Genomic DNA, 25,268 nt, shown 5'->3' with positions numbered 1-25,268 from the left:
ATCCAGTAGAGCATCAATTATTATAACCCCAGTCTTTATGTTATGTGCCACTAAACCTACCTTTACACATTCTGCATAACTTTCATGATGCATTTAATTAACATCACATTGTGAGTGCACATTTGCAGGGTTATCATAACTGTTTCACCATGGTCATGGCATCTAATGATTTATGCAGTGCATCATAGCAACAAGTGTTCCAGTGCCTGAGTGTGTGCATGCGTGTGTGTATCTTCCAGGTGCGTTACCATAGTAATATTTCTCTCACTTCCTGGCTCTTTTGAGTTCTGTATGTATGTGTTGCCAAGGAAACTGACATAGTCTATTGCCTGAGGTTTTGCGCCATTTGTCCCATTGTCTAAAATAGAACAGAAACCACATGCTGCAGTTCAGTGTATGTCCAAATGGTATTAGTCATCTAACTGCATAGTGCTGGCCCAGTCAGCAGAGTCATTAATCTTTCCAGGGTAAAATCTGTCAGATGGGAGCACAAAGCAGCAGTAACACTGATAGCATAGCATTTGCTGAATCCAGTCCTTAACAGAAGCGTTAAACTAAGGCCTGCACACTTAAAAATCTCTTGATGCTTGGTCTCATACTAATCCTTGTCTTTCTTCTTCCTTCACATAATATATTCAGTCATTTCTGCTGAAACAACAACAACAAAAAAGTAGTAAATAGCACCCGTTAAACTTTAAATTATCTGATTATATCTGCCCAGCCATTCCAGCAAACAGCCAATTGGAGGCTTTACAATACAAGCCAGCATGACAGAAGGAGCTGGGGTAAGAGGTGGCTTGCAAAGTGGCTTGCATCAGCTGTGCACAGGCTAAAGCTGCTCATGCTAGACTAAAGGGTGATTGGCACCTGTCTCCAAACAATTGTGGTCTGACTCAGACTGACTGCTGTAACTCAGGTAAATTGCCAACATGTGTCCAGCCGCTGATTTTTTTTCCCATAATTAGCAGACTTTGGTGCACAACGGGGAGGGGTAATAACTGACGTAAACATTGAGCTTTTTTTTCTTGGATTTTTGTGCCCTGAATGGACTTACTATTCTACAGATGGATATCAGATGGATGAATATCATCACCAAGGAATTGGTATTCCTTTACCTCAATGTTATTTAAGCATGGAAAATACTAAAATAATTTAAAGTTACTATTAATTTAAAGAAACATGCAGTGTAAATAGATAGAATTGATGCTGGTGCACCAGTTTTGGTTGGGACATATTCAATCATTGTTGGCCAGAAGAGTGGCCAACCATGAGCAAGAGCATCAAGTTGGAATTATGGTTAAAAAGAAAGTTTTTTAATGATGTAGATGGTAAGAAAATTCAACGCACATTTACTATGTTTTTTTTTCTTTTGGACACATTAAACAAACAGATTTATATTTGTTATTTATAGTTATTTACTTACTCGTTTACACTCTTACAAGTATTAGCGTATTATGCTGAAGTAAGCATGTCTTCTGCAATCTTGAATTCTTTGAGCAAAGTGTTAGACAGATTGTCCTGTCCTGTGTGCAACACTATTGAACAACACTATTGTGTAACTTTGCTATTTTCTGAGCGTATTTTGGCGTGCTGGCATGTTCAGCTTAATAGGAAATAATATGGTCAAATGTGGTCAGTGTGGAATTCATATTCTGCAAAGAATAAAACCTCTTTCACTGACATATTCTCTTGATTAGGATCACTACATCTACTGTCATGGTTTGAAGACCAAAACTCCCTAAACCCAGTGTGTGTTTTAAAGTTAAAATTTTAATTTTCTACAACGAATATTAAATACAAATTTAGAGAGACTTTCTCAAAACAAAGCTGAAGGGTGTTTCTTTTGTCTCTTTTTTACTAATCGCCTATTATAAACGTGATACCGATGAATTGGCTAATAGCGCTAATATTGGCAGATAATACAGCCCTATAATGTACTTTTACTACTATAAATGCACATACACAACATATTATCTTATTTAAGAGTTGAATTGTACAAGGCACTTTGGTAACAGTGAGCTGACTGCCTGTGTGTCATTCATTCAAAGGTATAAACCAGAGTCCAGCAGTGATAGCAGGACTTGGTCTCCCTCCCTCGGCTCTTCTGTCAGCATTCCACAGTTTTCGACACTTAAGAGCCGAAGCTCATCCGTCTTGTTCAGAGATCCCGCTGAGCAGAACCAGCTCGACCGAGGACAGACCTCTTTTTTTTTCTTTACTTTTTTTTATAACATCGTTCCAACAGCTTGTCTTTTCTTTTGTTGTATGTGTGTGCCCTCTGAAGTGAAGCGGGCTGAAAAAGGGTTTCCTCAGTCAGCGATAAGGAATGGCGGTACACAGGCGTGCACTGACAAAAAATATGCAGAACAGCTGTGCTGGATAAAATGCTTTCTGAAAGGGGGGCAACATGCAACTCGCTTCACTCGCTCACTCGCACACAAAGTCATTTGGCTCTCCAGGTTGCCTGTATCCACATCATGTTTTCCTTCCATGGCTGAATGATGGCTCTGTTGCCTCACTGCACTGACTGGGGTCAAATAACAAGCGAGCTGACAGCAGGGAGGGTTGAATGGCTTCAGGAAAATATTGTTGATAGAGGCCCAAATATGAAAAGTTAAGTCTTCATGGTGTCTCATTTTTCTTCTACATACCATGGGTAAACATCAATCAGATGAAAATTTAAACAGGGATCTAATAAGAAAAAGAAAATGCTCATTCTTGCATAAATGCAGACACATTGCACACTGTTAAGCCCTCAGTCTGGTTAAGACATTAGGTAAATTGACACAGAGGAATGCATGAATTGATATTCAGGTGGCTGAAACGTTCAAAACCAATGCTGTCTCAGAATCTCCAGTATTTAATTACGTTTTACATCAGTTCAGTTTCATCCTGATCGCAGATAAAGCCCAACCTGGAAGGTAAATATGCTCATTTTGAATCCAGGGCACATATTGTAGATCCATCAGTATAGGGCCAGCTTAAGATGTCCCCAATTGCTCCTTAGAACTAGAATAGAGGAGTGTCTTCCAAAGCACGTGGTGTCTTTATTCGTCTTTGTAGGCTACATCAGCAGTACAGTAGGTTTAATCAGCTTCACATTCATTAGTTTTTAAACATTTGGTGCTAAATAAACTAAGTCCCATAAGACTTAATTATTTCCATACACAATCAGGGATCAAGACATTTTACCCAAGTAAAAAGGTTTTAGAGGTCCTTCTCCTCGAATAGATTAAAACCTTCTGTAAATCTACAAATTAGTCCACACCTCACACCTCTGCTTCTTTTCTGCAGCTTGCTGCTGCCTGGCTCTTTGCGTCTGTGAGCCCGACTTCATCACAAGTTGGCTGACCACATCAAAGAAGAACAGCTCTGTTTTGCATTGCTAAAGTGTGCTTTGTAAAGCAGGAGAGGAAAACCCGGTGAAGTGAGCGTTAGTTGGCAAGATTAGTGAGGTGGAAGCAGACATGGAGCGCACCAAAATTATAGAAGATATTTTAATGATGCAATTTTATTTATATAGCACCAAATCACCAAAACAATCTGTGCTTTATATTGTAGGGTAAAGAGCCTATAGTAATACAGAGAAAACTTCAACAATCGGGCAACCTCTTTTGAGCAAGCGCTCGAAGACAGGTGGAAGGAAAAACTCCCTTTTAATAGGAAAGAGGAGAGGAAGACAGGAGAAAAGGCATGCAGCCACTGAGCTGACTGCTTGATTCACTTGTATCTCCTATCATATGAAAACATACTATATGGAAAGTGAATAAAGTTAAGAACAGGATTGTCACTGGAGGGTTCAATCAACAATCGAGTTACCTGACGAGGAACCATATTCGATACACATAGATACTGACAGGATGGCATTTAACCCCCAACCGCAGCCCTAATCCTAACCATATGATAACTTATGTCGTAACTTCTCTGACCTGGACTTGCAACATAAAAATTGAAAATTGGTGCATCTTTATATGAAAACCGATAAAAATCAGCAATGCAATGTAAAATGACATGAAATGGTTCCATGTTCCCATACTGTTAATATTCCTTTTGGTATAAGTTTTGTCTCACTTGTTCTTCCCAGGGGGATTTCACCTGGAGCAGCCTGTCGGGGCGGAGCGTGCGTCTGATGCCAGTTGCCATCCAAAGCCTGTCAGAGCTGGAGAGGGCCCGGCTACAGGAAGTGGCCTTCTCCCGTTTACACCAGGACTATGACTTGGGATGTCAGATAACCATGCCAAAAGGTGGGGATTGTTTTGTTCTTTTTAATGCATACTGTAGACTTGAGTTAAACAGCGTCACATCATTTTTATGTTTAAATCAGTATATCCAATCCATTCAGAGCTCACAAAGTCCTTTGGATAACATCAGGGTTTTGAGAACCTGACAGTTATATGACTGTTACCAAACCAAATGCATGTATTATTGCCTCCAGGACTCTTCTGTGTTACATGCGGTACAAACTGATATGCTTGACCTGGGTTTGTAGTGCAAGCTTGTCCAATCTTTAATTGTTCCATAAAGTACAGCCAATGCTCAAGTCCCTGACCACATCCCTCAAGTGTATTGAAGGGAAGTCGTGTATGGTCTATGTTTGGAGAAGTTGTGACAACACACGAAAGATATAAGCCTTATTTCACATAGGGATTGGTTGCTTCCTGTTCGCCTTGGTATCTGTTGACCTCCCGTCCTCATAACGACATGAAACTCCCTTTCCGCTGTGGCAGAGGCCAAGTGCAGCCACTGTAAATGCTATTTAAAAAGTCTTAGGGTGTGCACAAGAGTGATATAGTTGACCTTATTGTTCCGTGTTTTGCTCTTGTAAACCAGATAATTAAGCTTTTGCTAAACTTGGATTAATTTGTCAAATTTTCTCATTTTCCGAACACAGACAGAGCACTGCAGTGAGACTGCTGGAGTTGGTGGTTTTCCACTGGCCTCGCCCAGCCTAAAAATGTCCACATGCATCATTTTTTAGATATCAGAGAAAACAAATATAATCCCACCCAATTTAGGAAGATAAGTTTGCAAATTTTAATAAATGTAAACCCTTACTGAATTTTTAAAAGTGGACTTGTTAGTGATGTAATTTTAGCTCTGTAGTCCTGAAGTTGATCAGTCTGGAGTTCAGAAATACGCAGATATGCAGTCCTGTTAAAACTAGGTACACCTTTACTGTTTCCATAGAAATTAAGTGGAGAAGTGGCATCCAGGTGCTGCTAATTAGATGCATTTTCTTAAGTCAAGGGTGTCCAACTCCAGGCCTCAAGGGCTGGTGTCCTGCAGGTTTTAGATATCACCCTGGGTCAACACACCTGATTCAAATGATTAGTTCATTATCAGGTTTCTGGTGAACTTCAAGACATGTTGAGGAGGTAATTTAGCCTTTAAATCAGCTGTGTTGGATCAAGGACACATCTAAAACCCACTGGCCCTCGAGGCCTGGAGTTGGACACCCCTGGCTTAACTGATCATCATCAAGCCCTCTATAAAAGCAGACGTTTAAGCAGTTTTAGCATTCAAGCATGTGTTAATATAATGCCACGATCTTCCCAGGAGTGAATATCAAAGCAAATTCATCCTATGTTGCCTATTGCAGCCACGGGTTCTGAGCACCTTGCAGTCATTATGCTCACCATGAACTTCTCTGCATATTCTAAAGGCCATGTGTCCGAAGGCTAAAGCTCGACTGAAATTGAATCATTCAACAGGTCAATGATCCCAAATCTACAGCAGAGTCTTTTATATTGCTGATAATGTACAAAAAATGATTAATTCAAGTTATTGCTGCTGAAGTTGGTTCTACAAGCTACTGGATCATGGGTTGGGCTTAGTTTTTCACAACACTGAATGTTATTTTTCACATGGCTGCATAACATGAACGCAGCTTTCATGACCTCACCCACTAATTCGTCAAGGCTCGCCTTGAAAGATTGGGCAATGTCTTTTAACAGTTGGTCTGTTAATGTTTTTAAAGTAGTCGTGTTACTCACGTATACGGAAGGTCTTACAAACCACAAAGTAGCGAGTCCCTAAATTCAACCCTGCTTTATCAACTTTTTTTAGTATCACGGGCACCACGATTACCCAATTAAGAAGTCATTCGTCTTTCAGTTTCATCAGCTTGCATATTAACTCATGCAAAAGACACATGTTAAAATTGACCAATCCCCACATTTCTTAGTTGACTCTTTTTGGGGCAGCTAGCACTTTTTTTTTTTGCATTCTGCTGTTCTTTACAGTTACTTTAGTCTTGCAAGGTAATAATCAATAAAAATAACAGCTAAAACTCACAATATCATATGACATCTGAATTTTGAATCTGTTTCTGCTACAAGCTAAGGTGCACAAAGGGGCACAGTGAGGGTAGCATTGTGCACTATATCAGTTGAGTGGGTGCCATAGCAGCACTATAGTGCAGTGAGTGGATTATCCGGGGCTTGCATTCCAGCTGAAGGTTAAACCTCTCCCCAGCATGATTTAATACGTACTTGTCTGCGTTGCTTATGAATTCCAGAGCCCCTGACGGCCGCCATGTGGAAGCAAGAGAAATATTTCAACTGTGTGAGATTTTGTGTGCGCGCCCGATCGCTGTTTCGGCTCCGCTATAACGTGCGTTTTGTGTCTGATATTTATCCGAGAGGCAGGGCTCGTGTTTCTAGGGTTTCTTCGAGAACAAGGAGAGGATTAAAGGAGGACAGAAGCTGGGAAGACAAGGAGGGATGGGATGAGAAAAAGGCAGCAAAGGTTCATCGTACGACTTCACAACTGGTTGCGAGCTGAGGAGAGGAGTGTGCCGTTTTCGGGGGGATTTCCGCAAGGCTTTTGGAAATCATCTGTCAAAAATCCAAACCATTTCCTCTGTCTTCCTCTCCCTTCTCACTCTTGCTGCCCCCGCTTTCAATCACAACATCTGCTTTCTTTCTCGCGGTGTCTCACGCCCCTCACTGTTTTCACCTACTTTTCTCCCAGACTTTGTGCTTCTGCTGCGCTTAAAGTTTCAGGCCAGGTTAAATGGATCAGAAACCTGACATAAGCTGCCAGCACCACCATCAAGCACATTATGTGCACTGGATGCAGTTCCCTCATCCCCCCTCCAAGTGACTCATTTGACACAGCTGTAAGGGAACATCTGCGGTTCAAACCAAGGTTGCTACACCAGCAGATCGAGGCTCCGCGAATTAGCCCAGAAAGATCTCACGTGTTAAAAGGACTGCGTTTTTATAGCAGAGTGACAGAACGATAACATTAAAAGTTGCTGAGGTTTCCACAAAACTGACATTCCTCGCCACAAGATGAAGATCCCAAGACTTTCAAGTCTCACGTGGCGCAGCTTCCACAGTTTCCTGATCATCAGTCAACAAATTCAGGAGCCATTCATCATGTTGACGGCCGACAAAACGGCTTCCTCTTTTCAAAGAATTGCGGTGAAATACCTCGATGGAAAGCTCACATGTGGACATTGATGTCCTTTTTAGGATGGAGATTTTTTTTTTTTTTGTTAAGTTAAAGCCCATCAGCTGCTTCTCTAAAGATCACTATGAAAGTAAATGCAGTGAATGGGGGCAATGCTGTGCTCTTAATGCAGAAAAGGTTTTTTATTAAGATAAACCAGGCTAAGAATGTGTATATGCGCCCATATATGGTGCTGTGACATGTACTGCTGTCTGAGGTAAGAAAAGCCTTACATATACTTGGTAATTTAGATAAAAACTATAAGTGATTTAATGTGTTTTCACAGTCATTTTTTCCTGTGCTGACTACTACTGTTGCTGACCCTGTCTGACAGCTCCATTAAATGGATTTGAGTGCATGGATACCTCACCTCCCTCCCCCACCACAGAAGTTAATTCATGTCTGCATTCCTGACATAAGCTTATTAAATATAATAATCCAGATAAGAAAGAGCAGATATGGGAATCGTTTGTTTCAGGTGATTTATTTTGGCCCTTTTTCCCCCCATGTGCAGATGGACAGAAGAGGAAAAAGTCGCTGAGAAGGAAGTTGGACTCGCTCGCAAAAGAGAAAAACAAAGACAAAGGTACGCCAACTTCTTTTAACACCCACTCTGATATTTTGCCATTTCCCTCTGCGTCTCTTTGCCTTCAGGTGTTGTCACGACTGTCTCCATCCCCCCTCCCTCCCTCCACCCAACTAGTGAGACATAGGGGTCCAGTCTGTGGTCTCCACCCCTCGGGCAGGTGAACAGGGAGGTTACAAAAACAGTTTCTGTTTACTGGACTTCTACAGTTTATATTTAGCTTTAGTGGAGCGACTCCTTGTAAGGGGACTGGCTCTGAGGATCAGCCACTGTGCTGCGCTAAGCAAACCCTGCATATTTGGCAGGAAGAGCAAAAAACATAGTCTAAGACAATAAAGTGGAGAGCGAAGTGAACTGTAAAATGAAAATGGGATCTTGTTACAGAAGGTGTGAGAACACTTAATGATAAGGAAAAGTGCTACTGTTAAGGTGATATATGAACAAAGCTAATTACTAGCTAATTAGTAATGACTAGGGTGACTAGCAGCAAGAAAACATGTTTATTTCCACTGTAAATTTGGACATTTTAACCTAGGAGTCTATGGGGTGGCATTTGGAGTCAACCTCCTGAATGAAAAACACACCTGAGTTTATAAAGCTTTTTAAATCAGAAACAAAAAACACAATAAATTTACTCGTAACTGCTAAAGCCAGCATGGCAGTGCATAGTTAAAAGATGCAAAACAGCAGCCAAAACACAAAAATGTACATTTTTTCCAGGTTTTCGAGAGTGAGTGTTAGGTTGGCATGTAAATAATGCACATGCTTCGATCAACGCTTATTGCTTATAACGTCTGTCAGATGTTATAAGTAATATAGCGTTATAAGTCCGGTTGTTATCATGGTGGTGGTGCATGGTGGGCTTAGCTTTGAACTGAGCCCAGAAGGCTTGATTTATGCATGGTTTCAAGCACAAAAGGATTCTAAGTCCTCTCTGCAAGAGAGAAACAGAGGGGGAAAAAGAAAATTGTGTCTCTGGTGATGCTGCTGCAGTAATCTGATCTGTAGACATGTGATGGTCAAACACCAGCCAAAACTGCATTTGCAAATGGATTAATAGCTGCTACAGTCTCTTTTGTTAAAAGCGGATGTTTTACCTCAGACAACATCCAGCAACTTGTCATTCTAAGGAAAAGACACACTAATTGGTCTCAACTATGTCTTGCTGTATTGTGCTGAGTTGAGCATTTACTACTTCCTGAAGCTGTGAGATGACTCCTGCATGAACTTAGACCAGTTGTCACTGGTGACGTGAAAAACCAAGTGCTGAAAATCAAGTGTGTGTTCCTGAGACGCCAAAGGTCTGAAAATGGAAGATTTATAAAGATCTGACATGGCTTGATGAACATGGTTTAGCTGCTCATCATGTCTATGTTATGGGGTTTAGAGACTGGATATAAGCACGTGTGCTTGTGTATGTGTTGGATATTTAAGCGACTGTAGAGCAAACTCTTTGTGCCACAGTGTTGTTCATAAACCACAGCCTTTCACTTGTGGTTGTGGACTACATTTTGCTTTCCCTCTCCTCTGTCTTCCTTTGCCTCTTTTCTTCACTCCGGCTCTCTCTCACACACACACACCGCACAGCTGGACAAGTTTTTTTTCTTCCTCCCCCCCTCAGCTGTTGGCTCAGCCCTTAGGATTGTGTGTAAATGGAATATATAGCCTGCAATAGCCCAGTATGACATAATTCCTCTCTGAAGGCAGCACTGCACGTAATTGGGCCCTCGCATGTGTGCATCCATCAGAAGTACATGAGAAGCTGATGACTGTTTTAAACTTTAAAAACGTTAAAGCGAAAATCTAGCCTGACTCATCGGATGCTGACTGTCGGCATGACCACCAAGCATTTCTCTGTGCCAGCTCTGCTTGCAGAAACGGCACAATCCGTCACAGCAAACGACATATTCCGAGAGGCAGCGTTACAACTGGACCATCAGAGGAGCACGTGAATGCAGGGTTGCTATTTTGCAGTTGTACCATCACTGAATTCTGGGCTTATGTAAGACTAGGGTAAATGGAGCAAAGGAATAACAAGTAACCATTATTCATATCGAGTATGTGTCAAAGCTGCGCACCAACTGAAGTTAACCTCATTGTGGGTGAGCGTCATCAAAGTTGTGTTATTTCTGTCAAAGGCCCCTAGAATTAGTGGGCTGTTGTAGCCGGATTTACGTCGGTTGACTTTCTGTGATGTCTTATTTTGGAAAACAGATGTAGTTCTTTAGTAGTGCCGTAAAAGTTTTACTGATATAGTTAATGTGGTTTGAGATGCCTCCATTGCATGTGTGTAAAAGGCAGGCTGCAGCAGAAGTGATAAAGCTGTTAACTGTTTATGCTGAAGAGCTATTTTTGGATGTTGGTAAGGAGCTTCTTTTTCCCATTTCTTCATGGAGCTAATATTAGTTCAGTTACCCTAACCTTTTTTTTTGTTTTCTTTCCTGTTTTTCCCTCTCTCGTCCTCCAACATCTTTTGGCTCTTTTTCACAGAATTCATACCCCAGGCCTTTAGTATACCCCTGTCCCAGGTCATCGCCAACGACAGAGCTCAAAGGCAGCGACAGGATTCTTTTCGTCAGGACCCTCCACAGCGGGAGGAGCACAAAGACTCCTCAGACCTCGTATCGTCCATTTTACAGGTCCGTCAGCTCGTCTGTATGGCTCTCCTTCTGTGTGTTCAGTCTTGTAATTCCCATCTTCAATCTTGGGAACATTTGGGACAAATGTATTTGCACTCCAGAGAATAGACTGAATTCCTAAATCATGTGTCCTGCAGTTTGCCACCAAGCGGCCGTCCAACAAGGAGTTATCCAGCAGTAACTCGTCGCTAAGTTCCACATCAGAAACGGCTAATGAGTCAACATCGCCCAACACCCCTGAAGCTGCCCCACGAGCGCGGAGGAGGGTGAGGCATTGAAATTCATCATAGCCTGAGCCGCCCGCACAGATCAAGTGGAGGTTTTTTTTTTCTATTCAGCCGGGTTTGTTGATTATCCTCTAGGGAGGCATGTCAGTGGACTCCATCACAGACCTAGACGACAACCAGTCCCGCTTGCTTGAGGCGCTGCAGCTCTCTCTGCCAGCTGAAACGCCGAGTAAAAAAGAGAAGCACAGGGACAAAAGGCTGAGCCTGAATCCCATTTACCGTCAGGTGCCACGTGTCGTCGATAGTTGCTGTCAGCACATCGAAAAATATGGTGAGCAGCTGCTTAATCGCTTAAACAAACCCCCCAAAAATCAGGATCCTGTTTGAAATGTAAATAAAAAAAGAACGCAGGAAATCTCATAAACCCATATTTTAACCACGATAGAACATACATATTTAATGTTTAAACTGAGAAAATGTACTATTTAGGGGAAAACAAGCAACATCAATTTGACTTGGATGGCAGAAACATGCCTTAAAAAAGTAGGGACCGGACCATGTTTTCCACTGTGTAGCATTACCTGTTCTTTTAACAACAGTCTGTAAATGTCTGGGAACTGAGGAGACCAGTTGCTGGTTCAAACTTGGTTCTTCTTTGTCGTATGTTTTGTTTTACGATACCCTAAATGTTTTCAGCTGGACTTCAGGCAGGCAAGTTCAGCATCCAGACACTTCTACTTTGACGCCATGCTGTTGTAATAAATACAGCATATGGATCCTCTTCCTGAATTATGAATTTATTATGAATAGGGCTTCCTTGAAAAAGATGTTATCTGAATGGGAGCATGTGTTGATTTAAAACCTGTATAAGCATTTCTGCAAGTGTTCCTGAGCTCATGCACTCCAACACAGAATAATACAGTTTTTTTAATGCAGTATCACCTGAGGGCACAAGGTTCAGGGGCATCCAGCATCCAGTAAATTTTCCTTGTTCTTTTACATGCAGAGTTTTGTACAAATTCTAAGTCTTAACAATTTCACATTGAGCAACATTAATCTTTCCAGAATTTATAGATGCAGACTAAGAAACTCTCTCTTTTTACACCCAATGATGTTACTGGCCTGTTGCCAATTAACCTAATTAGCTGAAAAAGCGTTACTTTTCCAGCCTTTTCTTGCAACTATTCCAACTTTTTTGAGACGTGTTGCTGCATCAAATTCAAAATGGGCTGATATTTTTCATAAAACAGTAAAATGTCTCAGTTTAAACATTTGATACGTTTTCTGTGTCCCTGCCTCTTCAGAATTGGGACTCTACATTTACCAAGCCGTGTCTGATTTCTCTTATATCTGCACTTTTAATTCTTCAGGTTTGCACACTGTGGGGATCTTTAGAGTTGGAAGCTCCAAGAAGAGAGTCCGACAGGTCAGTATTCTGTCCATGTAGTAAAATATATTCCTTCATGTGGTATAACATCTCTCACAGGGCCTTAATTGGGTTGTTTTATACTCATCAGTAACCCATTGTCCTTTATTTGAAAGTATCATTTTATGACATCCACAAACAAGATGCAAAGCGCCATGCTAAAAAGCCCAACAATAAATCAGAGGCCTGTTTTGTAGAAAGTGAAAGTTTCTGGTGTGAAATGTTCTTCACACTTCTCTTTCCTTTCACAAGAGTCAACACCAACAAACAAAATGTTGTTGCCAAGAATAGAACGTGTTAAAACCAGCACATTGCACTAAAATGTGCCATTTAAGCTAGCAAAGCTTGATCTACTGAATTTTCCAGCCTCACAGTATACAAATACAGTGATCCAGCAGAGTTTATTCTCATTATTCAAGCAAATATGAAGTTATTCTACAAACTCCTACACCGCTCATTATCCGTTACCTTTGACTCGAATGAACACACAGTGAAAGAATGAATAAATCGGGGTTAAACGAAATGGAGCAATCAGTGTGGGTGGTATAATTTTTTATATAATCTGTTGCGTGTTTTGTTGGCATGTAGTTGCACTTGTAGCGGTTACAGAAAACTAAAGGCACTTAGGGAGGGGAGGTTACTCATTCACTGACAGCCTCTGAGAAAACATCTGTGACTTTCAGGTCTCCATCATAGCAGAGGTGTGGTGACTGAGATGAAACAAATGCTAGCTTTGTCGTAAGAATTTTTGCTAAATGTTAAGCTTAAGGTACAATGAGCAGATGTTCGACGCTCTAGAGCACAATTAGCTAGTTTGTACATCAGCTAAGTTGCACTTTGCAACCTGTTCTGCAAGTCACGTGATGGCTAATGATGGCTCATCGCGTGATACAATAAGTTTTTCAAATTGACGGTATCATTGTTATGGAGACCAGCTAACAAAAAAAGAAAAAAAATATATGCTTTTTAAAAAATAAAGTATGTTGCCATTACCTATAGGGTCTTTAAGCAATGCACAGGTTTTTTAGTGTAGGAAGTGTTTCAATTTCTATTTGTAGTCTGTCTATAGTTTGAGTGCTATTGACCAATCACATTTTAGCAGACTGTAAAAGACAAAAGGATTTATTAATTTAATTTGCTGTATATTTCGTGTAAAAACGACCACATTAGTGAATGTGCAGACAACCCATTGTCATGGCAACAAAATAGGCTTTGTAATTTTGAAGAAGTCTGTAACAGCAGTCTGGCGAGGAAGGAGCGGCTAGCCGGTCCAGCGGGCATGTGGTGTGGAGGTTAGCCGGATAACACGGAACCAGTCGGTTAAATCCAATAACAGACCTTTATTCGCCGTCAGCAACATTACACTTTATAAGCCAGGTCTCCTCGGCTGTACTCGTCCGAACCTACATGCGCGGGGATTGGTACCACCAGCGCCAGCTTGTCACAACAGTAAGTAAGGTGCTTTCTTGGAGCATGGAACATGAGCAGCATGAAATGGCTGCCGCTAACAACTCACACACCCACTAGGAGACCCCCACAGCTACTACAATAGTTGGGCAACCCCCCCTAGTGGTGCTATAACCCAAAAGGTTTGTTACATCACCCCCCTGGCAATTCGCAGGCTGTCCTCAGCCGGACCCAGGTGACCCTCCTCCCGCTACCCTTCTTCACTATACATAGTTACATTAGGTACTAAGCAGGTTGTGGAGGAATTGTTAGACACCCTTACCTTATAGCATTGGTACAGTCAATAAACAAAATTAGTGCTTGAAGCAAACAATATAGAACATGCAGTATTACTGCCAATCCATCTTCCAGAGATGGTCATAGACAAGGGAAACAGTCAGACATACAACACAACCGGTCACTCAAATCAGTATAACAGAAAACCAAACAAAGGCTCTCACGGGCCACGATTACCAGGGCTCAGTGGAACAGAACAAGTAATCACCCCTTATGAACAGAACAATTACAGCATGTACATGTATGAAACCAACCCTCAGTCAACATTGAGTCTGTCCGTATGATGACGGTTAGTCCACCTGGTAGCAGTCCAACCCTCAGTGATTCTGGGGCACCGGCGGGGTCTCAAATGATATTGTTCCCCCTTGGCCGGTGGCGACTCAGAGGCGCCCTCAGCGGGGTGCCCGCCTGCTCCGATATCCCCTGAACTCGGGAATGAGGGCTGTTCCCCCGTTTCAGTCTCATCCAGGCTCTCCTGGGACGAAGTCCGGTGCCCTGAAGGAGATGTGGAGTCCCAGGAGTAAAATGGCTGAACGTTCACGACGTGGAAGACTCCTGCGTCTTCACCAGTGTCAATCTTGGCTAATCTGTAGTTGACCTCCCCAAGCTTCTGAGTAACCCGGAGGGGCCCTGTAAACAAGGGTGCCAGCTTGGCCGTGAAGCAAGATTGAGCGTCCGATCGATGATGAGCTTTGACTTTCACCAAGTCTCCGACTGCATAGGTCATCGGCCGGCGTCTCAGGTCGTAGTAGCGTTTCTGCCTAGCATGGCTGCGAGCCAGTGTCTCCCTGGCTCGATCGTGGGCCTCCTGAAGCGACGCTTTAAGGGTCTCCGGATAGGGCATGGATGACTCCTCGCTCTCTCCAGACGGCTTAGTAAGCAAGTCAAGGGGTGTCTCCAGCTCCCTACCATACAACATCATAGCAGGGCTGAGTCCTGTACTCTCATGGGGGGCTGAGCGCAGCGCGAAACAGATTTGGGACATGAACTTATCCCACGACGCGTGCTTATCGCCCACGTATGCACGGATGGCCGTTTTGAGAGTTCTGTTCACTCTTTCGGTCGCATTAGTTTGCGGATGATACGCCGTCGTGAGGCGGTGGGTGGACCCAAGAGTGGAGAGAACAGAATCAAACAGCTCACTGACAAAAGGTGAGCCCCTGTCCGAAATAAGGTACCTAGGGGCCCCATGCCTAGCAAATACCTCGTTAATGAACTTACTGGCTGCCACTCGAGCCGTCGCATCCCGAACCGCACACACTTCGATCCACTTCGAGAAATAGTCTACGAAGACCAGTATGTACGAGTTCCCCGAAGCGGTGCGAGGTAGTGGTCCGACAAAATCGACCCCTGCGTATTCCCAGGGTCGCTGGGGCGAAATGGGGACCATGAAGCCCGCTGGCTTTCTTTGACTGGGTTTTGTGAGTTGACATACTGGGCACGACAAGACGTAGCGTTTAACTTCCGATGCCATCTTGGGCCAGTAAAACCTAGACTGCATTCTCGCTAGTGTCTTAGCAATCCCCAGGTGACCTGCTGTAGGGTGGTCATGATAATAACCGCACAGGGTACCCCGGAGAGCCGTAGGAGCATACAGCTTCAGCTCCTCCTGGGGCCGAAGACTGCGCTTATGTTTCGGGCCTCGGTAATAGAGTAGGCCGTCATTGACCACCAAGGACGGTGAAGGACTGGCGTCCGAACCCAGATTGGGGGAACACTCCAGGTCTCGGAGCTTTGGACCTGCACCTGGGTCATCTAACTGCAGCTGCCTTAGTTGTGTTCGGTCCTCTAACAAAAGGGGAGGCTGGGCACGAAGATCCATGCCCCACATGACAGCATGCTCCGGCAAGATTTCAATAGGAGGACCCTCTGGTGCAGGCAGTGGGTTGCGAGACAGAGCGTCTGGCACCCTGTTGTGTACCCCCGCCTTGTGTACGATGGTAAAGTCAAAGTCCTGCAAGCGCAGGGACCACCGCGCCAACCGGCCAGTAGGGTTTGGGCGTGACATCAGCCACTTAAGGCTGTTGTGGTCAGTCAAGACCGTCACATGAAGCCCTTCCACATAGGGACGAAAGTGTTCTAAAGCCCAAATCACAGCCAGACACTCCTTTTCTGGCGTAGAGTATGGTTTCTCTGCCTTGTGAAGAGCTCGACTTGCGTAAGTGACCGCTACTTCCCTACCCTCTGCATCCTTCTGCATTAAGGCCGTCCCCAAGCCAAGGTCACATGCATCCGTATGGATGAAGAAAGGCCGGGAAAAGTCAGGGAGTGACAGGACAGGCGCTGTCGCAATGCTCTGTTTCAGGAAGTCCATGGACTCCTGACACCTGTCATCCCACTGAAAGGTAACATCCTTCCTTGTCAGGGCGTGCAGAGGTTCTGCATGGCGAGCATATTCCTTTACGAATCTGCGGTAGTATCCGGTCAGACCGAGAAACTGCCGCACCTGTTTCATTGAGGACGGAGTTCTGAACTGCATCACAGCCTTGATTTTGTCATCGTCCGGTTTAATGCCATCCGGGGTAACCCGGTAGCCCAGGAAGGTGAGCTCCTTCAGGCAGAACTGGCATTTCTTAAGCTTCAATGAGAGACCCGCAGACCTAAGTCTCTCAAGGACCTCCCGCAGGTCCAACAAATGCTGTTCGAAGGTAGGGGACACAACCACAATGTCGTCCAGATATACAGCACATGTCTTGTAAACAAGGCCGCTGAGGACGTTGTGCATCAGCCTCTGAAAGGTGGCTGGTGCGTTGCAGAGGCCGAAAGGGAGCACGCGAAACTGAAACAGCCCACAATGGGAAACAAAGGCTGTTTTAGGACGTGAGTCCCCTGAGACCGGCACCTGCCAGTAACCCCTCGCCAGGTCCAATGTTGAAATGAATCGACCTCTCGCTAGGAAGTATGAGTCCTTCCGAGTCACCTGGTTCAGCCCCCTAAAGTCCACACAGAACTGTGGGTCAGCGCCCAACCTGTTAACGATCACGACAGGTGCGGCCCAGGGGCTCATGGACAGTTCAATTATGCCATCTTCCAGCATTTTCTGGACCTGCTCTTCAATGAGTTGTTTCTTTGCAGGGGAGGTGCGGTATGGGGGGAGGTTAATAGGCCTCGCATCTCCCGTGTCGATCACATGTTCAGTTAAAGACGTGCGGCCCAAATGACCATCAAACATGCAGCTAAATTGTTCAAGGAGGACAACTAATAGTTCTCTCTGACTATCTGTTAGGTTTGCCTCCAGAGCTTTGGTCTCCAGCGAGGGCTCTACCATGTCAAGCGTCATAATGACATTATCATCGCTCAACAGATCAACTGAGCAACCCTCCTCTTCATCCGCGCCTGGGCATGGACTGTCGTCCATAACTACGGTTCTCGAGGGGATGTGGATTGTCAAAGAGGCCCTGCTCATAAAGTCCATCCCTAAGACAAAGGGGGACGACAAGTTGCGGATGACAGCAAACCGGTGATAAAACCTTTTGTTCAAGAACCCTATGGGCAGCCATGTAACACCCTCCGGGAGACAGCGAGCACCGTCTACTAGGCTCACCGGTGGACCCATCCACTGGTGGGTCCTGCTGGGAGACAAGTTGTTCTCCAAAATGAGTTCAGCCCGCACAGCAGACAGGGATGCCCCTGTATCTAGCGTAGCGTTCACTGCCACCGAGTTGAAGTTAATTTTGGCTTTCAGTGGGGTGTTCCAGTGTGCTCCAGACTCTACATCTTCCATGTGCCCCACAATGCCTTGCACAATCTGGTGGGCATCATGCGGGCGAGGCATACTTTGTGAATGGGGGGAGGGCTGCCTCATTAAAATGTCCTCCCCCCCCGGGGGTTTCCCGACTGCTGACTGGCCGCACGAGCTGCCGGCAGTGAATCCAGCCCCTCAGCATCGGCCAGTTCCAGGCCCGGTGGTGGTCCTGGAAGAGGTCGGTGGGAGGTTGCCCTGGGTCTGGCAGCACCTCGTTCTTTTGGGGCAACCCAGGTGCAACTTGGGCACGTGCGTGTGGTAAACCCTGGGCGGGAGCATTTAAAACAATGTGGTTCTCTCGCGCTTGCAACACTAGGAGATGAAGTAGGGGTTGAGCGGCCAACTGGACCTAAGGCTGTGTGGAGCTCGTGCGCGCGAAGCAGTAGGTCCATAACCGACGGGACCGGCGTACCGTACAACGCAACCCGATATTTCTCCAATGAATGTTTACATATGAGCTCGATCTGTTTATGCTCCGGCGGCGGGCACCTTAGCTTATTAAACTCACCGAGCATGTGAGCTACAAACGTTGGGAGGGGCTCCTCTAGTGATTGGACGCGATCGAGGATGCCCCGCCAAACGTGCTCTTGGTTATCAGCTGACACAAACACTGATTCAAAAAGTTGGTAAAAATGTGCCCATGTAGTAATGTGAGAGCTGAGGGCCCTAAACCATTTACTGGGCTCTCCCTTGAGGAAGTGAGGGAGCTCACTCAGAACCTGCGAGTCGGTTAGGCGCAGCGACGATCTGTAGCTATCCACTGATTGGAGCCACTCCTCCGGTGACACTCCGCCGTCACCAGCGAACACTGGGGGCTCCAGCTTGGCCTGGTGCAGCGCTGCGGCGATCATCCTCGATGTATTGCAGAGTTCCGCCGACTGACACTGGAGAAGCGGAGGGGGCTCTGTGTTAATCCCTTTCTGCGTGAATGGCGTGGAAAAAGCCACTGGGTTGGGGGTTCTCTGAGGAGGTGTTTGCTCCCCCGGTTCCCCTCTCGCGCCACCATCCAAGTGCTTCAGAAGGCTCTTTTGTAGCTCCAGCGAATCGTGCAAGCAGACTCGCAGTTTCTCCACCTCTTCTTGCAAGCTTTCCACCTTAAGATTGAGGTCATGAGGGGTAGAGCGAGGGATGATGTACTTAGTCAGGCTGGGAGCTTCAGCATCTGAGTCGCAGCCGTCTCCCTCGCTGCCTGTGTCTGGGTGGGACGCCATTTCAAAAGTATGGCCGAAACCACTCTCTCTCTCACAAAAGTTATGGCAAAGTGAAAGAGCGTTCCCACAGAGTACCTAAGCGTTAATATCCATCAGACAGAGAGCGTCCGTGCACACTCTGATGCTTCACACAAAACAAAACGTCCCTCTGGATGAACACCGAGTCAAAGTCACTGTAGCGTTAGCCTTAGCTTTAGCACCGCTGATGTCGTAACGGTCCAATAGCACTGAGTTAGCGGTCCGACGGACCGTACAGTTACTCACGGAGTGCTCCCCCTCGCAGGCGAGCGTGTCAAGCGATGGGTCGGCGCTCTTCCATGCCTGCAAATGTCGTTGAAATCCCGGGGGGTCGGCTCCTTCACGGGGTCCTATCGGCCCGGCCAATACAGCCAGACGAAGAGAAAAAAAAAACACGCCACCTCAGCCGAAGTGTCGATCGTTGAAAAACACGGGAAAAACATCCGAGCCCACCGTCTGTCGGTCCAGATGACGATGAAGATCCAGAGAACAATGTTCGGGCGCCACTTTGTAACAGCAGTCTGGCGAGGAAGGAGCGGCTAGCCGGTCCAGCGGGCATGTGGTGTGGAGGTTAGCCGGATAACACGGAACCAGTCGGTTAAATCCAATAACAGACCTTTATTCGCCATCAGCAACATTACACTTTATAAGCCAGGTCTCCTCGGCTGTACTCGTCCGAACCTACATGCGCGGGGATTGGTACCACCAGCGCCAGCTTGTCACAACAGTAAGTAAGGTGCTTTCTTGGAGCATGGAACATGAGCAGCATGAAATGGCTGCCGCTAACAACTCACACACCCACTAGGAGACCCCCACAGCTACTACAATAGTTGGGCAACCCCCCCTAGTGGTGCTATAACCCAAAAGGTTTGTTACAAGTCATCCAAAGGTCAGATGGAAGAGATTTTAATCTGTACTGGTAAAACGAGTTTGAGCTGAGAGTCGAGCAGGTCCCTTGGAGGACCAGAAGGAAGTGAGTTTCTGTGGGTGTGTGCACTACCTAGAAATAATGTCCATTGTTGTGTGCAGAGGATGTCTCTGAGTGCCCCTTTTCCTTTCTTTCCCCTCGGCCTGTTGTTTTTGGTTGTCCTTCAGCTGCGAGAAGAGTTTGATCGTGGCATTGATGTGCAGCTAGACGAGGAGTACAGTGTTCACGATGTATCTGCTCTGCTGAAGGAGTTCCTAAGGGATTTGCCGGACCCTCTCCTAACCAAGGAGCTCTACACGGCCTTTATTAACACCACATGTAAGTGTCTTTTCGCACCCCTCCCACTTTCCCTTCTGTTGTCTCCTCATTCCTAACCTCCCGTTGACACCTTTTTTTCCTTGCGCACTGCAGTGTTGGACTCATATGAGCAGCAGAGTGTCGTTCAGCTGCTGATCTACCTTCTCCCAGCATGCAATAGTGACACACTTCACCGCCTGCTGGAGTTCCTGTCCACTGTGGCTGATCATGCCCATGACCAGCAAGATAAAGACGGGCAGGAGGTGAGCAACAGGCTGAAACATCCAAATGTAGAGCCTGTGGACGGTTTAATGGCATTTTGGTTCCACCTTATTGGGAAGAAATTACCAAAGAAGTCATAGGAAGCAGTTTGCGTGGGTGGATTCTGTACATATGTTCCAGAAACAGCACAAGCACTACAAAACCACTGATGTAAGATTACTAAATAGCTTAGTAGTGATTATAACATCCGGGGATAGTGTCAACCGTTGCATTTGCTCAAATTTTGCAATTTAGGCTGGGGACTGGACTGGGCCAACTACTCCAAGTTGAGGAAGTCTGCAAAAGTAAAAATTTCAGCATCTTTCTCCAGCACACTTGGCCAGTAAAGTTGCAGTGTACGTACGTCTGTTCAGACTTGATTGTTGGGAGAAAAAAGGTCATCAAATAATTTTACCCTATTACACTTTTTGTGAACTTTCGGTACAAAATAGTTTCGGTACAAAATTTCACAGAAAAAGCAAAAAAGTAGAACCGATGCGCCACCGTGTCAAAAGGAGTTGAAGTGGTTAAGCATCTGACTGGGATGCCTCCTGGACACCTCCTATGCCAGGTGTTTTGGACATTTCATACTGGGATGAGGCCTTGGGAGAATTGTGCTAGAAACGTGTTGATGGTCACCAAAAGCACCTGGTTGAAGTGCAACTTGCTAAAAGACATTTTACAAAATATTAGTGGGGGGGTGAATTTGATCCTGTATGTATACCTTTGACCCTGTGTGGATTAGAGAAAATCCAAGATATATGTATAACAATCCCTCCTGGAAAAAGAACAGTTCAAAGAAATCATTAAAAGCCCCAAATTACCATGACATTCATGTCCATAATGATTGTATGGAAACTTCTGAAGACATCTGTGTATGTGCACTGAGAAAGAAAGTTTATTGTCTCTGGTGATGCATACTTTCATTATCTTTTGCAGGAGAATGTTTGTTGCTGTGTTTACGTGTGAAAAAGTGCTTTTTTGGCACACACGTTCGCACAGATGGATTTTTGTTTTGTTGTCTCTGTGTGTCTATATACACAAGAGAATGAACCCAAACATCGATGCGTATGATTCCTCCTTCGTGGCTCTAGTATCTCTGTCCGCAACTCTGACAGGAACTCGGATTGCTTCAAGCTCATCTAGGAAAATATCAGCACTCCTTGGCTGCTTTGTGGTTCTCGTCTCTGTGCTGGGACTGGGAGTGGAAAAGGAAGGAAACTCAACAAGAAATATTTAAAAAAAAAAGGAAAAAAAGGAAAATTTGTTTTTTAAAAAGCTGTCAAAGCTTTAAATGACTTTTAATTTTAGATGTCGATTGTCCAAAAGTACATGCACTATTACACAACCCAGAGAAAGCCAGAGACAGCTGTCGTGCTCGCCTGCGCTTCGTGTTCAGAAACCCCCATGATGCTACTTTTCATCTATCTTCAGCTTAAAGTGACAAAAAGCAGAGGGGTGGGGGTTGATAAGAAACACAGCACAGAAGTTGGAAGGGAGATTTTCCAAAGGAATGGATGAGAGATGGTAATGTGAGAGGGAGGAGAAAGTGGGAGGAAGAACTCCCAAGTCTGTGTTATTACAGAAGATAATTTCTGCAGTTCTTTTGGAATTATTAAAAAAAAAAAATCTCCTAATATGGAAGAGAAATGAGAAAATTGTCCCTGGTGTCTGTGATGCGGCCTTTGCCCTTTATCTGTTAAAAATTGTTTTTCTCTTTGAATTTCAAAACAAATGGAAAATGGATGGAAATTAAATATCACAAATATTGTAATCATACCTGCATTAATACACCAGGTAAAACACACACATATGCAAACACACAGACCCATCTACTGAAATATTCTAGCTAAAACTTGGGTTTGTCAGCACTTTTGATATGTGAGTGTTTGATGATATAAACTGGTTTGTTTAGCATTTGAATGGCGCGCAGCTTTTACGTCTACTTGAAGTAGATACATAGCCAAACGCCAGCACAGTAGTGGTGGGGACCCAGAGAAAAACCCAATAGACCGGAAAAACGGGCAGGAGACAAGAACACAAAGGAAACACATGGCATGCACGCATGGCGACTGTTGTTAAAGTAGCACATAACTCAACCCCTCGACCTCACCTCAACACCATTCCGAGTCTTCCGTGTTGTATTGAGTACAACTAATCATTAATCTTCTATGTAAACTTTGATGCTGTCCATTAAGTTGTTACTCTAATAAATAGGCATTCCGAATTTTTCTGTTATTTCTCACCCTTTGAAAAACAAAAATGTCTCTAGTTCATGAAATCGTATTTAAAATTTATTATTAAAAAAAAGACGGGTTCTGCTGGAAGTTTCTTCCTGGTAAAAGGGAGTTTTTCATTCCCACTGTCGCCAAGTGTTTGTTCAAAGGGGCTTGTTTGATAGTTGGAGTTTCTCTCTGTTGTTGTCGGGTCTTTACCTTACAGTATACAGCGCATAGGCAACTGTTACTGTGATTTGGCACTATATAAATATAATATAACTGAATTGTATTGAAAAAAATGTTTTTTTTCATTAGTTTGGCCTACCATACGGTTGCGGTTCATTTAAATTAATAGTAAAAGACTGAGCCTGAGGAATTACTGAGTGAGCCATTATTAATAGGTTGGTACATTTGTGTCCCAGATCACAGGGAACAAGATGACAGCTTTAAACCTTGCCACCATCTTTGGTCCCAACCTCCTCCACAAGCAGAAGAGCACAGACAAGGAGTTCACTGTCCAGAGCTCAGCCAGGGCTGAGGAGAGCACGGCCGTCATCGCCGTGCTGGAAAAGATGATCGCCAGCTACCAAGCACTCTTCATGGTCAGTCGCTGAAGATTTCTAAAAATAAAATACTGTGCAAAAGTCTTGAGCAACCCTCCATTTCTTTTTATTTTGCTTCCAAGCCGCCAATCTTTGTTGTCATTTTTTTAAGTGGTCTTGAGCAATAGTTCCCTGAGTTTCATTTGGACTTCGGCTGCTTTTTCCACGCATTTTCAGTTCAGCCCTTGTACTTGACAATTTTCTCAAAAAATTTATTTTTTTGGTCTTTTAGCCTTTATTGGCTACAGATAATGTAGATAGACAGGAAAAGCGGGGAGAGAGAGAGGGGAAGACATGCAGCAAAGGGCCACGGGTCAGACTCAAACCCAGCCCTACTGCTCACCAACCATATGGTGTATGGTTGCCTGCTCTGTAGGTCCTGTGGATGTTATTCTAGAGCAGACAGAGGATAAAAGCCAGACTAGTGAAAGATAAGAGAAAAAAGCAGAGAAATAGAAAAAGAAAAGGGCGAGAAAAAGTTGAGGGTGAAGTAAGCAGGGTGTCCAACTGCTGCTTCTGTTTAAAGGCACAATCATATGATACACAGCACCAAAAAGGCAAAACAGAGGGGGGTACACAAACAAATATACAATTTTGCTGTGTGTGTGTGTATGTGCGTGAGATAGAGAAAGAGGCTGTGAGTGTCTGTGTGTGAGTGTTTGTCACAGACCATGCTTGAAAAATGAGGGTGAGAGACTGCAATAATGCTACCCGACTTAGAGGCAGAGGCATATAGGGAAAGACCCAGGAGGCCCCAGCTGTCCACGGCATACAAGTGAACTGAAGATCCAGGGCCACACGTCCCGACAACAACAATGCATCCACCCCAGCCTAGAGAAGAGGGAGGCCCCAGACGAAGCTCTGGGGTGGGATGGAGGTGTCAGGGGACCAGAGGCAGCGAGCAGCCAACCCCGCCGGAGGCTGGCTCCCTCAGCACAAGCCGAAGATGGGGCCACAGACCCTGGAGAACCACCCAAACCCTGGCAGAGCCCCCACCACATGATGAAGAGGCCCAAGCCACCCTGGACCACAACCCCTCTTAAATGCCCAATCAGGCACCACAGATCCACCAAGTGCCTAATTTCTTTTGGGGGAGATCACATAAAAGGCAGTCAACATCTAAAGAAGAGCTTTGAATGTCCTTCAAAAAGCCTGGAGAACTCTTCCTGAAGACTCCTGACGACTAGGGAGTTCATGCTGGTTGAAAAAAAAAAGGTGGTGGCCATTAGAAGAGAGGGGGTGGCTCAAGGCCCTAGCACAGGATAGGATGAAAATCTTCTCTGTTGTGTCTTGTGTGCTGATGAAAATGGAATTTGGCCTTTGGTAATGAGACAGATGAGAAGGAAAAGATGAGATAAAGTAAAAATTTAGAAAAACAAAAAAGCAAAAAAACAAATATGTAGACGAATCAAAAACATCTTAAAGTTTTCATCCAGATACTTGAACCTGTTTTTCCAAAATAAAAGCCGAACATTCATGCATTAAATCTTTTATTTGCTGTCAGAAGAGGTCACAGTATTACACAGATTACTGCCTCATCAGTTGCTTTTGTTCTTTTCTGTCCCTCAAACGGGAAAACAGTTTGGGTCATTTCAGGTCCGCAACTTTGAAACTCTAATGTTTCGTAATCTGCCACGGAGGCTTACATTCCTGCAGTAAGCCAATGAAGAGCCATTAATCGCATAAAGTGAATTGGGACTGACTTGCGCGTCTTAGAGAGTAAAAACAGATTTGTAGGCAGCTCAAGTTCTATGAATGACATCTGCAAGTTGTTTTGTAACCTGCTTATGTCTGAATTTGTTAGTGAGCGACATTTACTTTCAAAGCATTTCAGGATGGGAGTCATTTGCAGACATTAGGTTTTTGGACGGTGCTCTTCATCTTAATCCGCATGTCTGATAAGCATAAAAA

General features: G+C 44.6%; 1 protein-coding gene across 4 annotated transcripts in view; it reads left to right on the top strand.

Moving 5' to 3' along the window:
* The window catches only part of LOC101466894 (rho GTPase-activating protein 6), a 140,798-nt gene that overhangs the window by 111,411 nt on the left and 4,119 nt on the right, over positions 1 to 25,268 (top strand). For 3 of the 4 annotated variants that reach the window (XM_004552607.2, XM_004552608.2, XM_004552609.2), the window contains exons 2-10: positions 4,085 to 4,244; positions 7,970 to 8,041; positions 10,532 to 10,680; positions 10,818 to 10,946; positions 11,043 to 11,238; positions 12,278 to 12,333; positions 20,146 to 20,296; positions 20,390 to 20,538; positions 23,178 to 23,357. In XM_004552607.2, coding sequence (XP_004552664.2) covers positions 4,085 to 4,244; positions 7,970 to 8,041; positions 10,532 to 10,680; positions 10,818 to 10,946; positions 11,043 to 11,238; positions 12,278 to 12,333; positions 20,146 to 20,296; positions 20,390 to 20,538; positions 23,178 to 23,357 — 1,242 coding nt within the window. Of the gene's footprint in view, positions 1 to 3,708; positions 4,002 to 4,084; positions 4,245 to 7,969; positions 8,042 to 10,531; positions 10,681 to 10,817; positions 10,947 to 11,042; positions 11,239 to 12,277; positions 12,334 to 20,145; positions 20,297 to 20,389; positions 20,539 to 23,177; positions 23,358 to 25,268 lie in introns of those variants that run through there. The other variant, XM_076879983.1, reaches the window with a different exon arrangement.

This window comes from Maylandia zebra, linkage group LG23 (genome assembly GCF_041146795.1).
Source record: "Maylandia zebra isolate NMK-2024a linkage group LG23, Mzebra_GT3a, whole genome shotgun sequence".
Taxonomy (NCBI): Eukaryota; Metazoa; Chordata; class Actinopteri; order Cichliformes; family Cichlidae; genus Maylandia; species Maylandia zebra.
This window is presented reverse-complemented; position numbering and strand designations above follow the sequence as displayed.